At 45.2% G+C, this 24,542-nt stretch overlaps 1 protein-coding gene across 19 annotated transcripts in view; it reads right to left on the reverse strand.

Moving 5' to 3' along the window:
* The window catches only part of CUNH9orf3 (chromosome unknown C9orf3 homolog), a 307,749-nt gene extending 283,660 nt beyond the window's left edge, over positions 1-24,089 (reverse strand). For 16 of the 19 annotated variants that reach the window (XR_003092784.1, XR_003092780.1, XR_003092782.1 and 13 more), the window contains exons 1-2: positions 24,007-24,089; positions 12,597-13,556 (exon numbers count right to left, since the gene is read on the reverse strand). Coding sequence is in view for 15 of the 19 variants with exons in the window: in XM_025197657.1 (XP_025053442.1) it covers positions 12,597-13,402 (806 nt within the window). In the remaining 4 variants the exon portion in view is untranslated. The remainder of the gene's footprint in view (positions 1-12,596; positions 13,557-24,006) is intronic. The other 3 variants (XM_025197652.1, XM_025197649.1, XM_025197658.1) reach the window with 2 other exon arrangements.
* Between the last annotated feature and the right edge of the window lie 453 nt (positions 24,090-24,542).

The raw sequence follows: 24,542 nt of genomic DNA on the forward strand, positions 1-24,542 counted from the left end.
CCAATGGTGACTAACACTGGGTCACATAAATAAAGGCTAGGGGTGCACCAGTAGAGATTTTTGGAGCCGATACTGATAGCCATTTTTTAAGGAGGCATATCGACCCATACCAATCTGTTTTCTGATACAGCTGCATGCAGCTAGTAAGTCTGTTATGGTGGAAGGGAGAGGGGAAGGGGAGGGGCAGATCAATGCCCCTGCGGGTGAGGGAGGGAGTGGGGCTGGGGCAGGCACTGCCCAACTGGGATGGGGCAGGGCGTGGGATGTAGCCACAGCTCATCCGGGGGGCACAGAAGGGGAAGGTGGCTCCCGTTGCTGCACGCACCCCGGGAGGACACCGGAGGGTGGGGGGCGTGTGCCCTGGATATGTGTGGGGCGTGTGCGAGGTGGGCTGCAGCTGCAGGCTGGGGCTGACATTGGAGCAGCCCTGGGCAGGCGGTGGCAGTGGCACTGGGAGGGGCTATGGGGGAGGGCTGCAGCCACCCCAAAGATCACTGTAGCCACCCCATAGTCCCCCTCCCACCCTGCACAGATCCAAGGGCACTTGCCTGTTCATGCCCTCCCAGATGAGCGATGGGAGCAGCAGCAGGAGCCACTGGATGAGTGGACAAGCTGCCGAATGAGCTGCACTCACTGGCAGGAGCCGTCCTCCCCCCGCATGAGACGCAGCTCCATCCCGTGCCCCCTCCCCTGCCCCACCCCGGCTGGGCAGCACCTACTCCAGCCCCACATCCTCCTCACCATAGTGGCCCCCCACGCCCCTTCCCTTCCACCACAACAGACTTACCACGCAGCTCTCCATGCTGCCGACTGCGCTCCTCATGGCTACGCACATGCACGAGCCATTTATCAGCCAAACTATCAGCCACTTCAGGTTGATTTCCAATATAGACAATTTTCTTTATATCGGTGCCAATCTGATATTGGACTGATGTACCAGTGCACCTCTAATAAGGCATGAAATTTAGGCCCTATGGGCTAAAGCCAAAGCTACCTTCTCTATAGCTACAAAGAGACATTCATGTTACAGGATCAGCTGTGCTGGGACATCTCTCAGCACAGCTGATGCAACTGATTAGCAGAAACAGATATCACCAGGGGCTGTTGTCCTGCGTGGTTAGACCTTGCCACTCGTTGGGCTTCAGGGACCCAATTGTGCAGGATAACAGCCTTGGGGGCCTGGCCACAACCCAGAGGGGTTCCGGGGAACCCCACTGCATTCCCTGCTCTGTCCCTGCGGACACATGCCCCACAAATTCCCTTGCAGAGAATCCTGAGGTGCATATTTTACACTGCAGAGCAAGGGAACCCCATGTGTTCCCCCTTCTGTGTTTGAAGGCATGGTCCCAGGAATTCCCTGTCAGGGAATCCCAGGGCACACATTTCATGCTATAGGGCAAAGGAACCCCACATGTGCTCAGCTTTGTACTTGCAGATGTATGCTCCCTGCAGGGGAATTCCCAAGGTGCACATCTGCAACCATGGATCAGAGAATGCTTGGTGCTCCCTGGGGTGCTCCTGGGTCAGGGGCAGGCATCTGGGGCCATTATCCCACAGAATCAGGCCCCTGAAACCCTGGGAGCACCTGCCCAGGGTGGCTGGAGAGTATGGTCAGCCCCAGACTGCCAGTACTTCCACACCATGACCAATCAGACGTTCACCAAGAAAAGGCAGCATAGACTATTACAAGCAATCATTGTGCCACCAATTTTGGAGTATCTGGGGTATAACAAGAGGCAGGAACATGTGTTCACTTAAGTTTTGTGCTGTTAACAATTTGTATGGCAGCACAAGGACAATGTCTGTTTGTAGCCTACATAAACAAGCTGACATTCAGTTTGTTAGTACCCATGACACACAATCCATTGGCCTCCACTTTTCACCACACTGCTATAAAAACTGTGCCAATACTCTCCTAAGCAACCTGTTTTGTGTTTACTGTTAGAACACCTCAAGTCCGGGGCCTCTTAAGATTTGCATTTCATATCTATGGCAAATCGCTGCACAGCAGCATAGTCATCTTCCTGGTTCAGGCAGCTAGATTATGCACCAATGTCCCTAAATAATTCACCATTCTAAAGAATCTTTCTATACCTCCCTTGTTGGAAGGAGGAAAGAGAGGGGAAGCAGGGCTCTACATGCTTGTTTCAACTTAATACTGGCTTAAAACTTGTTAATACTTCTCCTGGGATTACTATTTCTTTACACAAATTTACTTTTTATTTGTTTTGGGGATTTTATTTGGAGGGACTAGCCGTGTGAAGATGAAGGGGAGGGAGAGGACACGATTGCTTCAGTTTCTCTTTAGGCCATAGCTCTGGTTCTTTTCTAAACTGCTCAACACCTCTGGTTGCACTCTTTCACTGTTTGTCTACAGGTCAAAAATGTCATCCATGTATAGTGTGTGACCATGAAAAAAAAAAGTTTTATTCTTTATTTGGGTGTCAAACACATCCCAAATGTCAGTCCAAGGATATAGTGGCCCCTCACAGGGTATGCCAGGTATCTACAAACATGTGCTGCTCTAGGGCATCTGCCAGAACCATGCTGACACATCAAACAGATAAAGATCTGACATCAAGCATCTCTTTAAAATTTCTCCCCTTGTACATAATGGGAAAAATTATCTTTTCATGCAATTATTTCTTTTAGATACATTTAGAAGTGAAAGGTTCTATCATTTTTCTTCTACATGATCATTAATTGTGTTCACGCAGATAGTTCTACTTGCTCTATGATTCCCAGAGCAATGAGCCTATCCAGTACCCTTTCTAGCCTCTACCTTAGGGTAAGGGAGAACTATTTAAAGGCAAGATCTGTGAGCCCTTTCAACATCTTGTACTCTTCTGAGAGCTTCCCACCTTGGAAAGGGAAGCTCTCCAAACTGTTCCTCAGTTGTTTCAGGCTGCTTATCCTCCATGGAACACATCTCCCTGATCAGACCAAGAACCTGACATAACTTTAACCCAACCGTACACTTCCCTCTTCCCCCCACCCTGGCTGCTATTACAAATATCTTTTCCAAAGTATTTACACATACATTTAGTTCCATACTTCCTCAGGTGAGTACAGCTCACCACTGAAAACCCTGAATGTTATGCCTCACCTTCTACCTGTGGCTTTTCTACAGTGCATATATTATTGTTTCTAGCACCACATTGACTTGTGACCCACCATGCAACATAACCTGAATATATCTTCCATTTGCCTTTAGGCTGATATTCCATTAATCTGCCCCAACATCATCCTTTGTTCCTATGAAGAATTCCTCTGAGCAAACAGTGGTGTTTTCCTCTGTGCAGGGTGTGCACACAGCTGATAATTACAAACAATTGCAAAGGTATGTAATCCTTTGCAGATCTTGCAGTTTTCCAAATGCCAGGTGTTGTCTTAGCTCGTGTTGCTTTCTCAAGGCTTTGCTTCCTCAAATAACTTTTCTTGTAGTATTATGGATTCTCTGTAATATACACAATGCCAGAACACTCTCCATCATCTCCAAGTTTCAGTCTGGAATAGGCAGCTTCCTTTACTTGGCAAATTCTAATTGCCTTATCAAGGGTTGAATTGGGGCCTGCCAGAAGTCTCTCTCTGGGGGTATGCCTACACAGCACAATATCCACATTTTCTCTCAGCAGAGTTAATTAGTCCAGCCAGAGCACAGTGTTAATGTATCTGTACTTCTTCCAGAACCCAAGCTAGCTCATTCAGAGCTAACTCACGTATCTCTACCTGGCATGGCACTGTGCCATGCAGACATAAACCAAATGCTCTGGCCCAGGTCTTAGCCACGATCTAGTGTCTTATTAAGAATTCAGTTAGCCTGCCAAAATTACAGAATTGTAAACAATCGAGGGTGAAGAGCCAAATTCTTCTATATTTTCACCTTCTTTTTGTACTTTATTGAAAAGTCTCTCTCCTAGGTTCCTTTTTGCATGGAGTACAGTACTCACATTTCTGTAATACAGTTTCATAGCTAGCCTCTTCTTCCTGAGATAGCCGAAACTATTAAAAATATGAAAGTGATTCAGAACCAGCTACTATCAGAAAAGTGTAGATGTGTACTGATATATCGGTCACATATCAGATCAGCACTGCTAAAAGGAAAATTAACATTATTAGCTACTGGCTTTTTTTGCCCAGTGTAGTCAATCATATCACTGATAAATATAATATGCCTTCTGGTGGGGGTCCCTGGACGCCGCATGCATGCACACAGCCAGACAGCGTGGACAGCAGTGCTCTGCAAGTGAGTCCGTTGAAGGGAAGGAGTGTGGAGGAGGGAAGGGGCATGGAGTAGGGGAAGATTAAGGTCCCCACTGTGAGGGAGGGAGTGGAGCAGGGGCAGGCACTGCCTAGCCAGGGCAGTAAATCGGACCCCAGGGCAAGGAGCAGGATGGAGTGGCTCGTCCAGGGGGTGCCGAGGGTGGGGAGGGAGGACAGCTCCCCAACACTGAACGCACACCTGACGGAGGCGTGGAGGACCATGTGCCCCCGCCCCACTACCACCCCCATGGATTTGTGCACAGGACAGAGGTGAACTGCCCACTGTGGGTTCAGGGCCAGGGGCAGCACCAGCCTCTTCCTGGTGGGAGGGCTGGGCTGGCGATGGGCTTGGAGTGGGTGGGAGGGGGGCAGGCCCAGCAGCACAGGGCAGGTGGGTGGCAGTGGCAGGGGGTGCTATGGGGGAGTCAAGGCAAATTTTGGGGTGGCTATAGCTGCCCCTAAACCTCTAGAGCCACCCGTGCTTGGGGCACTCTGCTCTGCTGCACAGAAGAGTGCCCCGAGCAGGGGCAGTGCAAGGAGGGTGCTTGGTGGGGGGCTATAGCTGCCCCAAAATTTGCCTTAGCTCACCTGTAGTCTCCCCTCCAAGCCCCGCCACCCACCCTGCTCCTCCGCACTCCGAGTCCAGCTCTGGCATAGCTCTCCCACCAGGAAGAGGCTGGTACCACCCCTGGCCCACAGCCCGCAGCAGGCAGCCCACCTCCACTTTGTGCACAAATCCAAGGGCCACATGCCCTCCCATGCTTCCCCCAGGGATGTGCACAGCAGTGGGGAGCTGCCTCCACTTCCAACCCCCTGGATGAGCCACCCGCAGCTCTGTCCTGCTCCCTGCCCAAGCCCCAGGGTCACATTCACTGCCATGGCTGGACAGCACCTGCCCAACTCCCTCCCTTACTGTGGGGGCCTCAACTGCACCCCCACACACGTTCCCTTCCCCATGTCCCTTCCCCTTCACAGACTTACCTGCAGGGCGCTGCTCTCCATGCTGTCCTGCTGTATTCCTGTAAATCGGCTATTGCAGGGGTTTTCAACCTTTGTTAATAAGTGTACCTGGTGGCTGGCCCTGGGTGGGGGGACGACGGGACCAAGGGGTGGCACACGGCTGGATGTGGAGCAGCGGCAGCACAAGGGGGTGGGGGTGGCAGTGGTCGCTGTGTGTGAGCTTCCCCCCCCACCATGTCCGGCCAGCTGATCAGCACCTCTGCTGCCCACAGAGGGGCGCCGCTGCCTTCAACCCCACCACCCCCAGCCCTGCTCTTGGGAGGGAGTAGGGTGGTGGGTGGCGTCACTCTGTTCCTGCCCGCCCATGCATACCCGCTAGGGCCTTTCCAAGTACCCCCGGAGGTATGCATACCCCCAGCTGACACCCCCGGGCTACTGGATCATTATCAGTCGATATGGCCGCTTAATAATCAGCTATCAGTATCACTCTGTGCTGGCACCACAGCTTGTAAATATAGATCAAAGCACTGTTTAAACCTCCTCCAGGTGTTCTCTACATTTCTTTTAACTGCTCTATTCTTCCACACAGCATTTCACTTTACTCGTGGAGTTGCATGTTGTTCAGAACTTGTACTGAGACAAGATGTCTGTCAGAGGTCTTTTTCATTCAGCATCTCAGTTCTAACTGCTTAATATGGGCACCTATACACATGCTCCAAAGCGTTCCGATTAGAATGAGTCGGAGCAGACTTGACTAATCGATTAGAGCGCCCCCACTGCCATTTTGAAATGTGGAACACTGAATACACGAGACGCTGCAGGCTTTTTAATTAGAGTGCCTCCTGAAACGTCCTGCACTCCACCCCGGAACGCATATAAAAATGCAACAGGCAACCAGTTCCAAATGGCTCATGTCAGAGTCTTGAGATCATTTCCCACAGGTGGAAGTGGTTGTGATAATCAGCCTGACAGCTGTCTAGACTTCAGGCTCCTATGCAGTCACTAATCTTGCTTCATTCCATTCTCTTTCCAGCACTAAGGAGCAAAAAAACGATCCTCACTACATTTAGTCAAAAAATAAAAAAATAGCATTTTTAAATTTGAAAGCATCTGAAATTGACCCATTTTTCATTTTTATAAAGCATCTTTCAATTTTCATATTTTCCTAGAAACATCAAAACCTTAAGAGCTCAGAGAATATGTCAGACTGCATCCTGCTACAGCAAGTGAATTTGTACTGGAGCTCCTTTTTCCTTGATTTCTCCCCTTCTCTAACTGTATCATGCCTTTTTCTCTTTCCTTCCCCTTCTTTTATTGGTAACAGGTAACTCCATGACTGAGCCTCATCTGCTGAAACCTCAGAGTGGACTTAAAGGAATATCATCAAAAGCTGAGAGCAGATCTTGGACCAGATAGAGAGGATTATCTAACTGAATCAATCCAAACTTTCAATATGTTTTGATACATGGCCGGCAAGCGGTTTCACTGAATCAGTAGACCCACACTTAATTTCTACATAGCTACTAAGTATATAGTTCCAAGTCTGGCCTCTAACTACTACATTGTCCAGTTAAATGTTGGGAAATAGCTTCTCATTTGCTGCACAACCCACAGGATATAAAGCAATTCTTTCAACCAAGTGATGATTCTCTTAAGCTTTCATTTAATTCAATGGGGGCCAATCTTTGTGGCAGGTATGCCTACCTCACCTTACCCTGTGCTCCCTGCCCAATCTGCTGTGTACCACACAAAGAGGCTGCCTGTGCCACTAGTGTCACATATGTCACAAGTTGGCAACCTCTGATTTAAATAATAATTAAATCTGTATCCTCTTAAATTTGCAAAGATATTTGTCTGAATGCAAAAAATGAAGCCTTGCTTTATTCAGTCTACAGCGAGACCAAAGTACCTTAGTCATGGATGCAAACTGCCTCCATATAGTTCTATAACAATGGGGGCTGCCACAAATTAAACCCTGTGGCCTCCCTGAGTGCCACTCCAATCCCCTTCCCCTACCCAACTGTTGCTCTGCTTTCTGCTTCCTGCCCTGTGCTCCCTGCCTAATCTGCTCCTCTTTTTTCTACTGCCTGCCCTATTCATTGCTGTTGCCATATTTCATTTGTGGCAAGCGTGTCATAGGCTGGCCATCTCTTGTCATATAAGATCTTAACTATGAAATCTAATGATAGTGTAATTAGTCAAAAACCATTCTTGACTCTGCAAATATTTTTAGAAATGTTACTTGCCAGTATAAAAATATTCAAAATTAAGAATGGAATAGAGATCTTTGGTTACAAATATCACAAAAGTAGAAGGCAATCATGTGCCTTTGTCTTTAGTTTCTAAACCAGTAGAATAACTGAGATGGGAGGGCAGGGGGCTGCAGCCCTGGGCACTACCTTTGGGAGTTACTACGGGGTGCAAAAATAGTGTCACTGCCAGCAGCCAGCACTGCTTGGTGCAGAACCACTGTCTAGGATGCAGCCTTTGAGATCAGAGGTTCTAGCTGCAACTATGAGTATCTTCTGATTTCCGATTTCTCAATAAGTGCTCAAGAAACATGTTTCAGCTACCCATATGCTAAATAAATCCAAACAGACTTTAAAATTAATGGATGAAAAGCTTTCAAAAAGGGACAAATATATTAACAAACCCACCATTAACTGACCCCAAAAGAAGAGATGGTAAAGGTTCATCCAGGTTTGATGAACTAGACATGGATGCTCAACCTTTGGCCTGTGAGCCAAATGCAGCCCATGAATGCAATACATTTAACTCACAGGGCTCCCCACAGGTTGGGAAATTTGGCAGCGAGGGAGCAGTGGCCATGAATACAGCCACTTTCTGCACCACCCCCCCAAATTCCCAAGCCCCACATGCCCAGTCAGAGTCAGGTCCTGATCCCTTCCCCCTGGAAGGCTGGGCCACACACCCCTTTCTCCAAAGGGCTGGGTTGGGGCCAGCCACAACCCCTTGCCCTCCATAGGACTGGATTGGGGCCAGGTGATGCCTCCTTTTTCCCAACAGGGCTGGATTGGGGCCAAGCCATACCCCTTTTCCTTCCCACAGGACCAAGCTATTCCCCCTTCTCTCACTGGTGGGCCCAGGTAAAGCCCCATTCCCCACTTGAGGGGTCAGGCTGCCCCTCAGCCCCCCTACACATGGTCAGATTGGCTGGACGTGGACCATCTAGCCCACGGTCGAACCAGGCACTGCCCATCCAGCCTGCTGAGGAAAAAGGCTGAGCATCACTGGACTACAGCAGTGGTGCTTAACCTTTTGGCTGCACAAGCCAGAGGAGTGGCATGGACCCCATCTGTGGGTCCACCAGGCCCCAGGCCTGGCACCACCCTCTCCCTGCCCCATGGTCCAGGACTGGGCCCTGGGGCCCAGCACTGCTCTTTTCCTGCCCCATGCACCAGGATTGCGCCCCAGGGGCCTAGCACCACGCCCTCCTACCCCACGCACACCAGGATTGTGCCCTGGGGTGGCTGGCACTGCATTCTCGTGCTCCCTGTGCACTGGAGGCACATCCCCAGATCTACCACCTCCCAGGCTCCCACACCAAAATTGGGCCTTGGGACCCAGCATCACCCCTGCCCAGCCTGAGTGCTGGGATTGGGCACCAGATCCAGCACACATGACCCAGGGCTCCCCAACGGGCCGGAGATTTGGCAGCAGGGGAGTGGTGCCACCGCTCTCCCACAGCCATATTTCTGAACCTATGGGGAGCCCCACGGGCCAGATGGCACAATGCTGCGAGCTGGATTTGGTCCATTGGCTAGAAGTTGAGCAACCTGGGACTAGAATATTTCAGAGTACGTTTCCTGAAATAAATTTACTGAATTTCTGCTGCATGTTAGTGTGACTGACAAGATACAGACACCTAGCATTAGAATCATAGAAAGTTAGGGTTGGAAGGGACCCCAGGAGGTCATCTAGTCCAACCCCTTGCTCAAACCAGGACCATCACCAACTAGATCATCCCAGCCAAAGCTCTGTCTAGCCGGGTTTTGAAAACCTCCAAGGATGGAATTTCTACCACCTCTCTGAGTAACCTGTTCCAGTGTTTTACTACCTTCCTAGCGAGGATATTTTTCCTAATATCCAACCTAAACTTCCCTAGGTACAACTTGATAACAGGATAGTCAAGTTAAATACATGCATAAGTAGATGCAAAATTTGGGCCAAAGACAGTTAGCTCTTTGGGACATAAACAGTCTTTATTTATTCTAATTTTTGAACATCAAATAGAAGTGTATTTTTGTTCCAGACACAGCTATGTGGAAAAAAGAGGACGTTCAGGTCATATATCATCAATATGATTGTCAAATGAATTCAAATTGCAGCATCCTTATTAGAAGGAGTAGTGACAGTAAGGCAGAAAGAAGCTAGGTTAAATTTCACAACCCAGCTTGAGCTCGCAAAGTTGTCCATTATGAAAATTACCTTTAAAAAACAGAATATATTTAATTTTCATAAACATTAAGCATTAAATACTAGGATTATATTTTAATAGTCCTAATTAATCAAAATGTTTGAATAGATGCCTAACTTTGAGATTTTGAATAGTTTCACTGACTTCTGTGATGCTAGTCCCATGGTCAAAGTTAAGAAAACATGCTTAACCATCTTCTCGAATCAAGAAAATAGTCATTTTTCCCAGTCTTCAAGTGATATCCTATTCTACATATCCTTTCCATAAGGATATTGATAGAAACCCAACACTTGTTTTAGAGACGCATTTGTAAGGCCTGATATTAATGGAAATGTTTTCATTCATGTTCTCTAGTAATATTTTGAATGAAAATATACTTTTGCTTAGCTTTCAATGTTATCTAACATGGATAATATTTACTACCCAAGCACTGTAACCCAAATATTGCAATATCATGTATAACTGGAAAGTTAAAAAATAAGGAAGAATCAATCAGCTTTTTCATTGTCCCAGATGAGTACCATGCACAAACATCAGTAAAATATATGAAAACATTGTTCCATTTCAATATTTATGTAATGATGGGTAAAACTGGTGAGTATTTTTAACTGTAATATTCCATCTAACATTGTCTCTGAAAATCTAATTTTTTGAAGAAAGCAAAAAGGAATGGTTTCATTTCTCTTTTTTGCCCCATAATTCATTGATTTTGTAGAAAGGATCCCAGACACCTGTTATTAACTTAGCAGTCTAACGCCTCATGGCTGGACACAAGCTCTTACTGTGACCATTAATACATTTTTCTAGTATCAAAAGGTCACACAGGGAATCACTGGAATTCCATGTATTCTGCCCTACGCTGGAAAAAGGAATGTGCTCTACATGTCCATATTAATTTCCTTAAAACTATTTCCAAATATCTCCACTCATACAAATGCAGCCGACAAATCCTTGTCTAGCACAAGTGGTGTTTAAAACAAATAAAATAAACGCCTTATATAATATTTGCTGGACACTCCACATTCAAAGTACTGTACAAACAAGCTAGGGGAAGCTACACTTAAAATCAATATGTTTGTTTCTTATCATTCATTTGAGTAACTTTCTACAGAATTAACACGCCAAATTATAAACTCCTTGGGGGAAAATTTAATACTGGGTCACTGTAAAACACCATGCACATATCAAATATATAAATAAAAATATGTGCTAATATATAAATAAAATAAAATAAAATGACTCTTCACTCACATATTAGCAATATACTTTATTTCTAAAAATAAAGAAAGGAAAGAAGAAAAATAAAGGATAGTATGCTGTGCATGGGGCAGAGAAGGGTTAATGCCACTCTTCGCAGTATTATCTTCTATTAAATCCCATATCACAAAATTTGAAATAAAGGATTTTAATAACTGTGATTCACAAATGACTTATTCTGATGGCAGGAAGTAATTCCTGGAATACTTTCATAAAAAGCCCTGTACTAGACAGAAAAATAAAGTGCCTGAGACTAGCTGTACCATCAGACTTTCTAATGCAAACATCACCAAACATTAGCCTTTCTAATACAAATATCATTGTCTTTTCTCTTCCGCATGAAAGCCTACACACTTCTGTGCGACTCCCATGAGCTGCCTCTAATATAAGCAGCAAAAACAAGAGCACGATCCTTTGGAATGAAAAGGGAAAAAAATTCAATTCAAGGGGACTTAGCGATTCAGTCTATAAAAATTCTCTTGATACTCAATATATTAACTAGATAAACCCTCACACACACAAGTCCCAGGATAGCTGATTTTGAGAAAGTTGTAGCTTCAAGGCTAAAGTGAAAACCAGGAAGACACTGATAAACCAGTGTGACTGTGGGCAAGTCGGGCTCTTTATGCTTCATTCAACATAATGGCAAACAAGGCAGGACTTCATTGGAAAAAGAAGAGAAACCATACCAATGATATCTCCCGATAAAGATAGAAAATGTCTACTGATTTGTAATCAGCACGAGCAAAGTCATTCTCTCATTAAAGACAGTTTCAAGGTTCGATACTAAAATGATCTAAATGTCCTTTATGCAACTGCAGGGCATGAAGCAGGTCTCAAGTTGCACAAGTGTGATTAAGATAAGATACTCCAAGTCTCTTTTAGTGGATGGGTTGCAAGTGTTTATTGAACCTGATTCCTTCCCACACACAAACTTGATGCCACAGCAAATTTGTTGCTGCTTCTCAGCTATCTCAGTCAAAGAACCCCAGACCAAAATGCAAGGATGCTAGTCTGAGAGACAAAAACACTTCAGGGAAGGGGTCTGTACCTTTAAGAGTTCTGTACAACACCATGCACCTTTACAAAAGCTATCTATATGATAACCATGTTTCTCACAAACTCAGCTGACAATTTAGTTGTGGTCAATGTATTTTGCATGATGTACAAAGGGAATTTGAAAAGTTGGTTAAGCAGGAAAAGGTTCTAACTATGATTCAATACAGTATTTTTTAGGAAAGAAAAGACTAGTTTGTGATCACTTCTCTGTCGAGTATTATGCATACCAATGTTTATCCTGTGTGATCTGTTCCTTGTGCCAGAAAAAGGAAAAAGAATGTAGAATGCTTAAAAGTGAAAGTAGTCTATCATGTACACATCCTCTTCTCTAGCCTGCACCTCCTCACTCCCCTCACCTCCCTCAATTTATACTCAATATGCAGCACAATCATTTACTCACAGCCCTGAATAAGCAGACTGAACAAACAAACACACACAGCACTGCGTCTGAATTGGGTTCATCTGCTTTTCTTCAGCCTGGCAAAATTCAAAGTAAGGATGAAAAGAAAACAGTGGAAAAGCACGTTCATCTGCTTCACATGGTTGCTCATCCTTGAATGCATCGCTTTAAATTCTTCTCCCCTGTGCACAAAATTGCCATGTGTTTAACTGTACATACCTGCCACTCTGGTCTGTGGTCCACGTAACTGATCTTCCCTCTGGCTTTGTTTTGTAACAGATCCTTATTGCACGAGGAAAGTCTCTTGGTATCCGAATCCCTGCCTTCCTTATCTCCAAGCTCCAAGTGCTAGTGGTAAACAGAAGCTCTCCACAACCAGGCGCCTGGCTGCAGCAAGTGTAATAGTAGAGCTGTTCCTCCCACCGATCTGCAGGTAAAGTCACAAGTTCATGTACAATCTGATTCCTGAGATTTCCCAGCTCTTCTGAACCCTCAGTTAGCTTGGCAGACCTTGTAAATTTTTCAATACCTGGCACAGCAGCAACATCCACCTCCTCGACCTTTAACACACATAAATCACAGCAGTCCAATACCAGCAGAAAATCCTCACTCCCATGATTCTCTATGTCACAGCACTTCTTTGAACTAGAAATCCCAGAAGCCTGTGCCCTGTTGCTATGGTTACCATTTTTATCAGAAGTATCTTTTTCACCTTTACCACAGACAGCAAAATCATTATATCCAGTTTTAGATGAGCAGGCACTTGCATTTGTCACAGGAATGTGGCAGAGTTCAAATGCCTGAATTTTGAAGGTTTCATCTGACCGTGGATGGCAGGCTCTTTCCACACTACTGCCTACTTTCCTGCAACTGCTTCCAGTCTCAAAGAAGAGAACTATGCTGCCTTCAATAATTTGGCTTTTAAAATCCACATCCAAGTCCAATACATAATGCTTCATCAGCATGTGGCTAGTGTTGGCCATTAGGGGCAAATCATCCTTACTAGGGTCTAGCTGTGTCTCCATGTTCCAGTTGGCTAGGCAACAGAGTTACCAATTCTTAATCGCTTCTTATACAACATACTTCCAGTAACAGCCAGGGTGTTCAGCCTCCCAGTGCTATAATCGTTGATTAATATAAGTTAGTATAAGGAACTGCTGTTTCACCACTTCTCTTACTCTGTAGAGAGGAAAACAGAGAATATTTTAATCAAGTGCAATGGGTATATTACAAAGTTATCTACCTTCCTCTGCTAGTAAAAATTCAAAACCTAAATTCCTATACTGTGACACTGAGCCTGTTACCCAAGAAAGGACTTCAGGCTTTGATAGCTAGAGTAGCAACCAGACTAATTTATCAGACAATTACAGAATATGTCAGAAAGAAACAGTTTCTAAAAATAATAATGTTTACCAACACAGAAGGATATAAACTTCAATATAGCCTTACTAATGACAGTCCTCTTTTCGGTCCAACACTCAGGAAAAGAAAAATTGCTATGCAAGACCAAACTTATTACCACATATCTTGTTTTTAAAAATGCTAAATGCATTGTTTCTAATTCCTTGCCTGAAATGAAGGTGATTTTTTTTCTACTGTGATTCTAAGTAACAAGTGTGAATGAAAGCTAAATGGTCTCATATGTTTTATACTTTGAGAGTAATAATTTAATACATACAATGTAACTCCAGGGATTAATGTACTTTTCACATTATGACTGCTCTCATATCAGCACTTCTAGTAAATTACAAGAAAATGAGCCAATTTACTAGAAGTGCATTCTAAGTATTCCTTTGAGATTGCTCATGGAGATTTTTCAAATTTATACTTAAATACTCAAGGTATATCATTACATCTTAATAGCTAGAAACCCATTAACATTCTGGATAATAGCCTTCTTATGGCAAACAAAAGGTCTTTTCACTGGAAAGGAAAATATGCAAATACCTATAAAAAGGAGAAAAATTAAAATGCATCAACATCTGTCACAACAAAAAGGTAGAAGTTCTTCATACAACTTTTGAACCATTATGGATTTTTTTTGTTGCACTATAGTGATCAAGCTAACATAAAATTGTACAAAATAGTTTAGCTCACTGATGCTTTCTTTGCTGAACCAAAATATTTTCTAGCATATATTATATTCTATTTCTATCCATGTACTGAGTATGTGTATCAAGAAACCTCAGGATAAGAAAATAAAAAAAAAAAACTCTTAACTCAAGCTCTTACTGTTCCTTCTCTAGGGGAGACTATTGAATAATATAACCTCTGAACTTGTGTATGTATCATTCTTTACCTTTCTAAATGTGTTCGGTTGTTAGTTTTGGTTTCTTTTGAAACTAGCTAATTTAAATCTCTATTATTCAAGATTTTAAAAAATGAATTAAGGCATACTACACCATATTCTGGTGACTAGAAACAGAAATTCTAGAAACCCACCATTAGGACATCTAGGTCATGTTCTGTTAGGTCAGGAACACTGTAAAACAAGTATCCAAGCTCCTTTCAAAAAAGTCTACAGTGGCCAGGCATTCTTGAGGTATTGTTTCACATCCAGAAAGACCACTGACCAAGATCACCTGAGACATTTGCACATTTGTCTCCCATGCAGAAGTCAGCCTCCTCCATAGCTGCTTGTTTCTTTTGAGAGCTTGTGGAACCTCTATTGAGCTCCATGTCCATGGGAAAAGGACTAAACTGTCCTTCACAGCCTCAGGGAGACCACCCAAAATAAAAGTAGTACAGCTTGAGGCTCTATTATCTTTTCTATGACTTCCCACCTCATAGGAATATCCCTCAAAAGGAGGATTTCTCAGTCCTGGTTGCACATCTCTACTGAGCCACTAGGATGCAGGTGGCAGCAAAACCAGGCTGACCACAAGAGGCCTTTACCAGTGGAAATTCCCAGTACGTACAGAATAATTTAGAAGATACCTTTGTTGAGGTTCTCCCTGCTAGTTTCTTTCTGCTGATATTTCTATCTGAGAGAAGGTTTCCCTGTTTAATTCTTTTACTATTAATTATAACCTTTTGTGCCACTCTTGATGCTTACATACTATAACCTTTGTTGGCATTCTTGATGCTTACATGCTATGAATATTTACAAACAGTTATTGTGCTCCCCTCCCTTCTTAATTATCACTTGGACAAGCTTTCTGAACACAATCAGCTCTTCTGGAATTGAATCCTTCAACCGGATGCATTAATACAGACTCCTGAACTAATGCAGTGTCCCAGTGAAATCAATACCTTTGCACAAGTGTAGGAATTTGCCCTAGCAGATCCAAATGCAGACCTAGCTCTCTCAATTGTGGGTCTAACTTCACCATTTCCTTCCCCCAGACACCCTACTTTTATCTACTTGTTTATCTTATATGGACCCTATGACTGAAGCAGAAAGGGACTCTGTACTCAGAAAAAACAGATGGAATAGGAAAATTTGGTGAACACTGGTAACAAAAACCACATCGAGATTCAGGAAACTGAACACAGACAGAAGAGCCATGTCTTCTGTTCATCCATCAAACAATGACCCCACTCTATATCATGCTTTGTGTTGAGGCCCAACTGAAAATATAAGCAGCAGAGCCAAAAGCTCTAAATACTACAGTGTGCGCTCTAATATTGATTTTGCAGTTAACTTCATTTTCAGTCATAAGTGTGATCTGGATTTTGGTCCTAACTACCACAAACGTTCTGTCTGCCTTCAACAAATATCTTAAGTTTGGGGAGGCAGTGTTAGACAAGACAGCATTTGGATCTCCTGATGAAAACCATTATATCAAAAGTAGGAATTGTCATTATCTCTTTGCCTCAACTTTCCATACATAACATAAATTATTATTATTATCTGTACCTCACAAGGATTTTTGTATACTACAAACTATACTAAATTCTCAGCTGCTCTCATGAGGCATACCATGGACTATCCTATAATATCCTAAATGGAAGTTCTGTGCACATAGAACCAAATGTAAAGTTTAGAAGATGGATTAATGTATTCATAATTAGGAAAATGTGATTAAAAGGTGACAAAGAATATTGTATGACTTCTATTCCTGAATATGCTCTTACACTGAATTTTAATACCACTCCTCTGGTAAGACTGTGTAAACAAGATAGATGTGTTTATGTTTAACTTTTTTCTATATATATTCTTTATATGTTCCTCCCTCATCACGTGCACTCTTATTATCTTACCACCTTCCAAAATTAAAAATTCTGCACATTAAATCTCAGTCTCTCTCTTTTCTGCCCAGCCAGCAAAGAATGGATTTAGTTTATTTTGTGTTTATGGGCTTCAGGCTTGGGTTTTTGGTCTTTTTGTTTTTTTGTTTGTCTTATTTTTTTAAACAGGCTCTTACTGTAGGAAGACTGTCCAAAGCCATAGGTTTAGGGTTTTTTTCTGAAAATGCTGAGATTTTACAGCCATCCTAATATTTTCAGTGGTAATCCCAACTATATGAGCCCACCATCAAGAATGCTCTGTCCTCTGTTCAAAAGTTGGTCTCAAGACTGACATTTCCACCGCTGCAGTGGAACATGGATGCCATTTGAATCCTAGCAAATCACACAATCCACTTCACAACCTGAGATAATCTGCTGCAAGACTCTAATGAGCAAAACCAAAAATTTAAATTTGGCTCCAGTACTCAGCAGGGAAATAATGAGACAGCAGAACTTAGATTTTTAAAGGTTCAGGGTTATACCCTCAGGTACACAGATTTACAGAGGTCATAAATGCATGAAACAGGTTATAGACTTAACTCTGAGAGGTGGTGGTATAGGCCATTCATGGAATCCATTCCAGAATCAATGAGGAATCCAAACAAGCATAAAGTTGTGGACATCTCTGACAATTTGAGGGCAAAAAACTTCCATGTCAAAGCAGCACCAGCACCACCCTCAATGATTCAGAGCTTCAGTTGTTTATATTTGCCATACCATTCAGTAAAGAAGAGATTATGCCACTTGGATTTGATATGGAAGCGACGTGGGTCTGTGCATCTTCTATACATCTGCTGGTATTTTTCCATCCAGACAAATGTCCCATAGTATTACAAAAGCTTCATGTATTACAAAAACATTAAACAAGTTGGGGAGGGATGAACCACAGCATGAGTTCAACCACTGAATGGGTTCCAGAGATAACTGTTCTGGAGCAGAGAAAAAGGCTTCCAACTGTCGGAGAAATTATTCGCTTAAGCTCCCAACCTGGAAAGGGAACACCTGAGAATACTCCTGACCCCAATGGGGCTCGTTTCCCAGCTGAGACTCAAATAAGCAGGAGATGAGGGTGTGGTCTTTTCAGTTTATTCAGACGAAGGTCCCCCGACCTTAGAAAGGCAGAGGGGCCCCGGTTGCACTCTCACACACATATTTATATTCTCTGGTTACATGATATTTCGCATGCGCAAAGCTTTAGCGGAAAATTACTAGTATTGCATGACTCTTCTTCAACCTGCAGGGTAAGACCAAATAAGGCACAGGTCTGCCGTTAAGCTTGTCTATCATGCTTAGTTACTATGGGGGAAGTTGAGGGCCCCTGAAGGTACAGGCTGTGCTTCCCGTATTGCCAAAGGAAACCCCTTTCTCTGAGCATAATTTCTAACATAACATAACGCTAACTGAAATTTGACACATGTTGTGCTAGCCCCTAATACAGAAGCACTAAACTCACATTAGCAAATGAAGAGCGTATTTGTCTATCCTTGTTGCTGTGCGGGCCGGGAGTGGTCCGAGGCTTTCGGGGGCGCACAGCAGGCTGTGGCCGGGAGCCCACAACAGTAGGGCGGGGACTCTGACACGACGGATTAGAATTAGGCACGGACTCGTAGCGGTTAATTAAAGATTGTTTTACTTACACCATAGGTAGTCGCGGTGCAGGCAGGAAAAACTTTCTTGAGTTGCAGTTACAGACAAACACAAGTGGAGTTTGCTAGGCTCCACCGAAGACACACGCACAGAGTTTGCTAGGCTCCGCAAAACAAACACGACAGAGCTCTGGATACCCTTGACGAGCGCGCAAAACTGTAGATACATCTTAAGAATTTAACGAACGAGACAGGAAGAGGTTGGTGGTTGATCAGGCCGCCAAACTCCTCTGAGACGCACACAAAGTTTCTATTATTCTGCCGCATGCTCAGAGTCCCCACAAGATGGTTGTGGAGTCCTCTACAACTTGGGCGGAAACTGCTCAAACCTCTTATATGACTAGCAAGCCAATCGCTAGCCACCACGTGGGAATAATTTAGAAACAGCCAATACTGGGAAACAAATTTACATACGGGTGGCGGGAACTCCTTTGTGCCGGGGTTTTCTCTCTGCAGCTAAGAATTGCACCGTGCAAAGAAAGCTCCATATGGCGGGAAATAATTCTACAGTGCCGAAGCGCGCACACAATCATTGGGTCATGACAGTTGCCTCCCCTAAAGCAGCTCTATACTGCTTTAGGTTTGGGGGCTAGTAAAGACAGAGCTAAAAAAGGACCACAGTTCAATGGCAATGGCAGTATTTCTCTTACATATCTTTGTCTGTCCATGCCCCCTAAAAGGGTTCCCAGGTATTAAAATACCCTGGAGGAGTTTGAGACAAAAACATTAGCATGTTTCTTGGTTAACTTACTTAGAAAGGAAAGGTCAGATAAGAATAGTAGTTGGAGATGCTGCTGCGACAGGCAAGCGATTGTTTCTTAGTGCATAGTAGCTGCACTATGGAGTAGTCTTGGAGTAGCTTTTACTCTTTACATACAAAGTGTTGAGGACCTGAGGTCCTAGTTGCTTTGGATACTTTTTCATGGGATGAATCAGTCATAGACAAAAGCTTTTTTCCTCTATAGTACTTCTATAATTTTTGAAAATTGAAATGCAAAGAAGAAACGAGTCCCTTTCTTGCCAATTCCCCTCAATAGAACAGGTGTAGTCTCAGATTGGGGCTTTAACCGAAATTTTTCCTTACAATACAATGGATCTGGGAGAGTTATGGTAACAAGAATTACTGGATCTATTTGCATTTCCCAACAGGGAGAGGGGTTTAAGGTAGGGCAGTCAAAGTGTCAGGAGACATGGATTTCTAAGGAGGTCGCCCGTCGGGAGGGTACATGGACCTGTGCTAATGTCTCATACAACAGGTTTGATAATTGTAGCTGCCTGTTGGGTAAGGAGTGGATTTCTGCCTGGGGCGTTAATTGTACTCACTACCGAAACGGTACCATGGTACGTGGGAGTACAACAAGGAGCTCCCTAACCCTAGCTTTAATGGGCTCCCGCGCCACCACCACAACTGAAGCCTGTGGGCTATGGTGGATCTGTGGGTGATGGGCATATAGACAGCTCCCCCGCAATTGGACTGGGACTTGTTATTTGGGAGCTTTGATTCCGGGTGTTTGGATAACACAACCTAACCCTCCTGGCATTTAGACCCCACAATCCCACACGCATCGCATCAAACGCAGCACTGATAACTTCTTTGAGAAGATAGCCGCAGGAGGGGGCCAACGATGGGGTAATGATGAATGGCCGGCAGAAAGAATCATTCAATACTATGGCCCAGCAACTTGGGAACCAAATGTGGTTGGCAGAGAGCCCACATACTTAACAAACCGCATTATTAGACTCCAGGCCGTAGTAGAGGTAGTTACCAACAAAACTGCCGCCGCCCTGCGTCTGATCGGCAACCAGCTCACCCAGCTACGTACTACGGTACTGCAGAACCGCTTAGCTCTTGACTATTTACTTGCTAGTGAAGGAGGGGTGTGCAAGAAGTTAAATTTGTCCAATTGTTGCGTTGAAATTGATGATAATGGTGAACTGATAAAGACCTTAGCAGATGATATGGAGAAGGTAGCGCATGTCCCTGTCCAAACATGGAATGGGTGGAACTTTGATTGGTTTACATCCTGGCTTCCCCAGATTGGATGGTTAAGGGGTGCTTTGGTGGCCTTTTGCCTACTGATGTCGGTGCTTTGTTTACTTCCCTGTATTATACCCTGCATCATGGCCCTTTTAAGACGAACTGTTCAGTCAGTTGTCAACCACGAAATGCTTGTGCATTACCAAAAGCTAGCCATCGCTGACAATTATTGAAATTAGAGTTAGAAAGCATCTTGAGGGGGGAATTGTAGTAAAAAATACGCTAGAACTTAAACATAATGCCTTTTTGCAAATGCTTTTGTATTCAGCATGCTTTGCAATAGCTTCTGCATACAGATTGAGGCCTGCTCTGCACATAAAATTTCGTAACCATACTTATTCAGCGCCTTAGACAAGGGGTTACTAGGAGGCATTAGGTTTGCCGCAGTTCTGCTTTTGGACTGCGCATGCGACAGGGCCTTTGCCGCAGTTCTGCTTTTGGACTGCGCATGTGACAGGGCCTTTGCTGCAGTTCTGCTTTTGGACTGCGCATGCGACAGGGCCTTTTGCCGCAGTTCTGCTTTTTGACTACGCATGTGGTAAAACTTGATAAGAAACACTAACCAATAACCAACTAAGCTCGACCTGCAAGATAAGACGTAACAATAAGGAAATTGTAATGTCGCCAATAGTTGCAGGACACGCTGAAACCCTCTGTTTATGTAAAGCTATAAAAGTGGAACCTTGGACACACTCGGGGTCGGCTCTGCTTTGGGCGACTCAGCCCCTTTGTCGATCTGTTTGCACAAACAATAAACTCGAGATGGACCCATCCTGCGTGTGACTCTCTCCTTGAGGTAAATTGGGCAAGCCTCCAGGGGCACGAAACTAGCCATTTGTGCAACAAACGTGTTTATGTTTACACCCTCTGTATTATTCCCGGAATTTCAAGAGACTGCCATGTTATCTCATCTTTTTTTCCAAAAACCAGCCACTGGAAATTTCAGCGCACATTATAAGCGAGAAATGCCATAACAGCAATTTCTGCCTTACTGGATGAAAGAAAAACTAAAACCTGCATGTGACTCATAGGGAGCAGAGCAATGAACAGACTCAGCTCCTAGCTGCCACTACTCAAATACTTACAACAAGGAAAGATTTTTTTTTTGTAATCCTGTCTTGCAAAAATGAGGTGTACATTTTATTCTGAGGCATGCTGTATGCAAAAAGTGTGGAATTTAAACACCAATGGTTTTATATTACACAGGTCTTAGATACTCACAAATAGCATTTGATGTTATATACAGGGGTTAATTTTTTGCTAAAGTTACAGGTCTGCTGACTTCCAGAAATGTTGCCAATTTATACCAGTAGGAAACTTGGTCCACCTTGTGTACCATAGTTACGGTTTATATAAACATAAAGACTGGGAAAGGGATGAATACAGTAGAACTAAGATATGCCCATAACTAGAATATTCCTCAGCAATGTAAGAAGCACATCAATGCTAACTACAGCAACAAGAAATCAGGGAGAAAAAAGTAGGACACATTTTGTTTATTATTTTTTATAACTACAAGCAGCCAAAATTGTATATAGCGGGATAAAAAAAGTCTGTTTTGTTTATAATACATGCAACATGTAATGTGGCACTCGGACACCTCCCTGGTCCCCGTGCTGCAATCTACCCAAACATGCATGCTGACCTGGGAATCTGCAGTGCTCACTCCTCAGAAGACATCTGACCTACAGGCAGGATCAGTCAGTATTGAGAGCCCTCCCCTTTCTGAGCCTGCTTCCCCTCTTTTAAAGCAATTCTCTCAGCTTGACAGTGGCTGTAAGTAGACTAGGGTGGGGCCAACCCAGCCCAGCAGCTTTCTTCCTCTTCCTCACCAGGGGCTAGCTCAGGAGTCAGCAATGTTTTTGGGCCGAGTACCAAAAAACCCACAACCTGGACTTGGAAGATGTTGGTGTGCAAGGGGCAGATGGCAGAGGAGCCACAAGGGGCCCAATCCTTGTGGCAGAGCAGCCCCGGTCCCTTCCCTGCCATGCTCCCTAAAGCGCTCTTGCAACCACTGCCAGCAATGAGCCAGGTTGCGGCTCCAGAGCCTGGTGCAGTCGCTTGCAGCCTCGTAGCTGTTTGCTGCAAGCAGCATGGGCAGGCCCCTACTGCCCTCCACGAAGCCTGGGCTGTTTGTAGCAGGCAGCCGCAAGCCCAGCCCACCTCGTTGCTAGCAGCTGCTGCACACACTTGGGGAGCACAGTGGGAATGGGGCTGGGATGTACTGCCTCCGGCCCCTTTCCCTCTGTGAGCCCCAAAGACACATATGCAGCTACCACTACCACAGAGCCCAGGCTGCTCACAGCAGGCAGTGCGCAGACTGCAAACAGCTGCACCAGGGCCCAGCTCCATGGCAGCAATTGCTGCACACATGCCCGGGGTGCACGACACACAAGGGGCCAGGATTGCACTGCCCCAGCCCCTTCCCCGCCATATGCCCCAGGGTACGCATGCAGCCACCACCTGCCATGGAACCGGGCCAGGGCTCTGGACCCCAGTGCACCAGCTGCAGCTTCCCAGCTGCCTGCCACATCTGGCTGGGACTGTGGGCAACTGCTGCCTGCCACAGAGCCCCAGGTGCTTGCAGCAGGGCTTGCAGCCTCTCTGCTGCCTGCTGCGAGCAGCCCAATTCCATGGCCAGCAGCAGCTGCCCGCAGCCCAGATTGGCTATGGCATGCCAAACTAAACAGCCTCAACTGCCATGCTCTGGCACGAGTGCCAGGGGTTGCCAACCCTTGAGGTAGCTAGTCCACACCATCACAATGCAAAAAATACACACGAAGATGACATTGTAGCATGCAGCATAAATAATATTTTGTGGACTGGAGATTAAAGGCAGGGAATGGATATGATCCTGTGTACTAATTACCAGGAATCCTGGTTTTCCTGTGATAAAAAAATTGCAAATTTTCTAATAAAACCCCCCAAATTCATTATTAAAATGAAAGCCCCCCCCCCCCCCCCCCCAGTCCTGCTGGACAGATCTGTGCATGGGGTGGGCATGGGCTGCCCCTCACTTGCCACCCACAGCCCCTGGCCCTGCTCTGCCACTCACTCCTCCCTCCCTCACAGCTCCCACAGGCTTGCTGGTACCTCTGGCCCCCCGACCTACAGTCCCTGCTCCCCCAGCCCTGCCAAAGGGCCCCCCCACCAACTGCCAGGACTATGAACCCAGGCCTGCAGCCACCTGCCCAAGCTCTCCCCTGCTGCCTGCTCAGGAAGTGGAGCAGCTCCCTGTCACCGTGTGCACTCCCAAGGGGCAGTGGGTCCCTTGCCCCACAGATCTGTATGCGAAGCAGGCACAGGCTGCAGGTTCCCACCCTACTTCCCTCCCTCAGGGCCTCCGGTGGGCAAGTTCCCTCTAAGGTGCGTACATGCACAGCCGTCCACAAAAAAAAACCTTGTCACACATTAGCTTTGTAATGCAGCGCACCAGCCCAGAGAAAAGCTGGGCTGCAGCTTCCTAGAAACCCGGAGTGCGGCAGAGGCACTGGGACTGGCAGTAAGTTACCGCTCAGCTGCGCTCCACTCCTCACCACGCCGGCATCCCTGCAGGGAGAGAAAGCAACGTGGGGCAAGCAGTGGCTCCTCCCCAAGGCAAAGCAGAGGTGGGGACAGGGGCTGGAGCTTTGGCTGGGGCTGAGCCAGGCAACATGCAGGCTCCGCTGGCTCTGGGGAACTGCTCTACTCCCCAACCCCTTCAAACAAGCTTTACCTTGAGCCCCGACGCCATGTGCCTCCTCGCTGCCTGGTCTGCCCAGTAGCAGGATGCACGAGACTCCACGCTGCTTTCAAAGGCTGAGGACACATGGAGGCAGTGTTGATCATTTTTGAAAAAGTGATTAAATCTGCCAGATAGGGCAAACCAGGCATACCTTCAATGTTTCACAGTACCTGAGAGCTTTACAGAGTATATTAAATGATGTGATTTATGTCTGTCACATGAAATCTTTTGCATGCTCTCTTCAGGTGGAGAATTATACATAAACTTTTCTGTTTTGGTAGGGTTTTGTATATTTTAATTTTTTTTAATAAAATATATAATATATATAGTTTAGTATTTCAAGAATCTTTTCTCCTAAATAATGTTGTGAGAATAATTTGCTACAGGGGAGGCAAGACCAATACAGGAACAGCCCAAAGTGGCGTGCTCACGGACCAAAGCGGCATGCTCACAGAGCACTAAGCCTTAGAGGGAACACTGCCGATGAGTGCGACCTGGCGCAGCAGGGAACAGCGGAGCCACATGGA

Source organism: Alligator sinensis, unplaced genomic scaffold, assembly GCF_000455745.1.
Source record: "Alligator sinensis unplaced genomic scaffold, ASM45574v1 scaffold240_1, whole genome shotgun sequence".
NCBI classification, from domain to species: domain Eukaryota; kingdom Metazoa; phylum Chordata; order Crocodylia; family Alligatoridae; genus Alligator; species Alligator sinensis.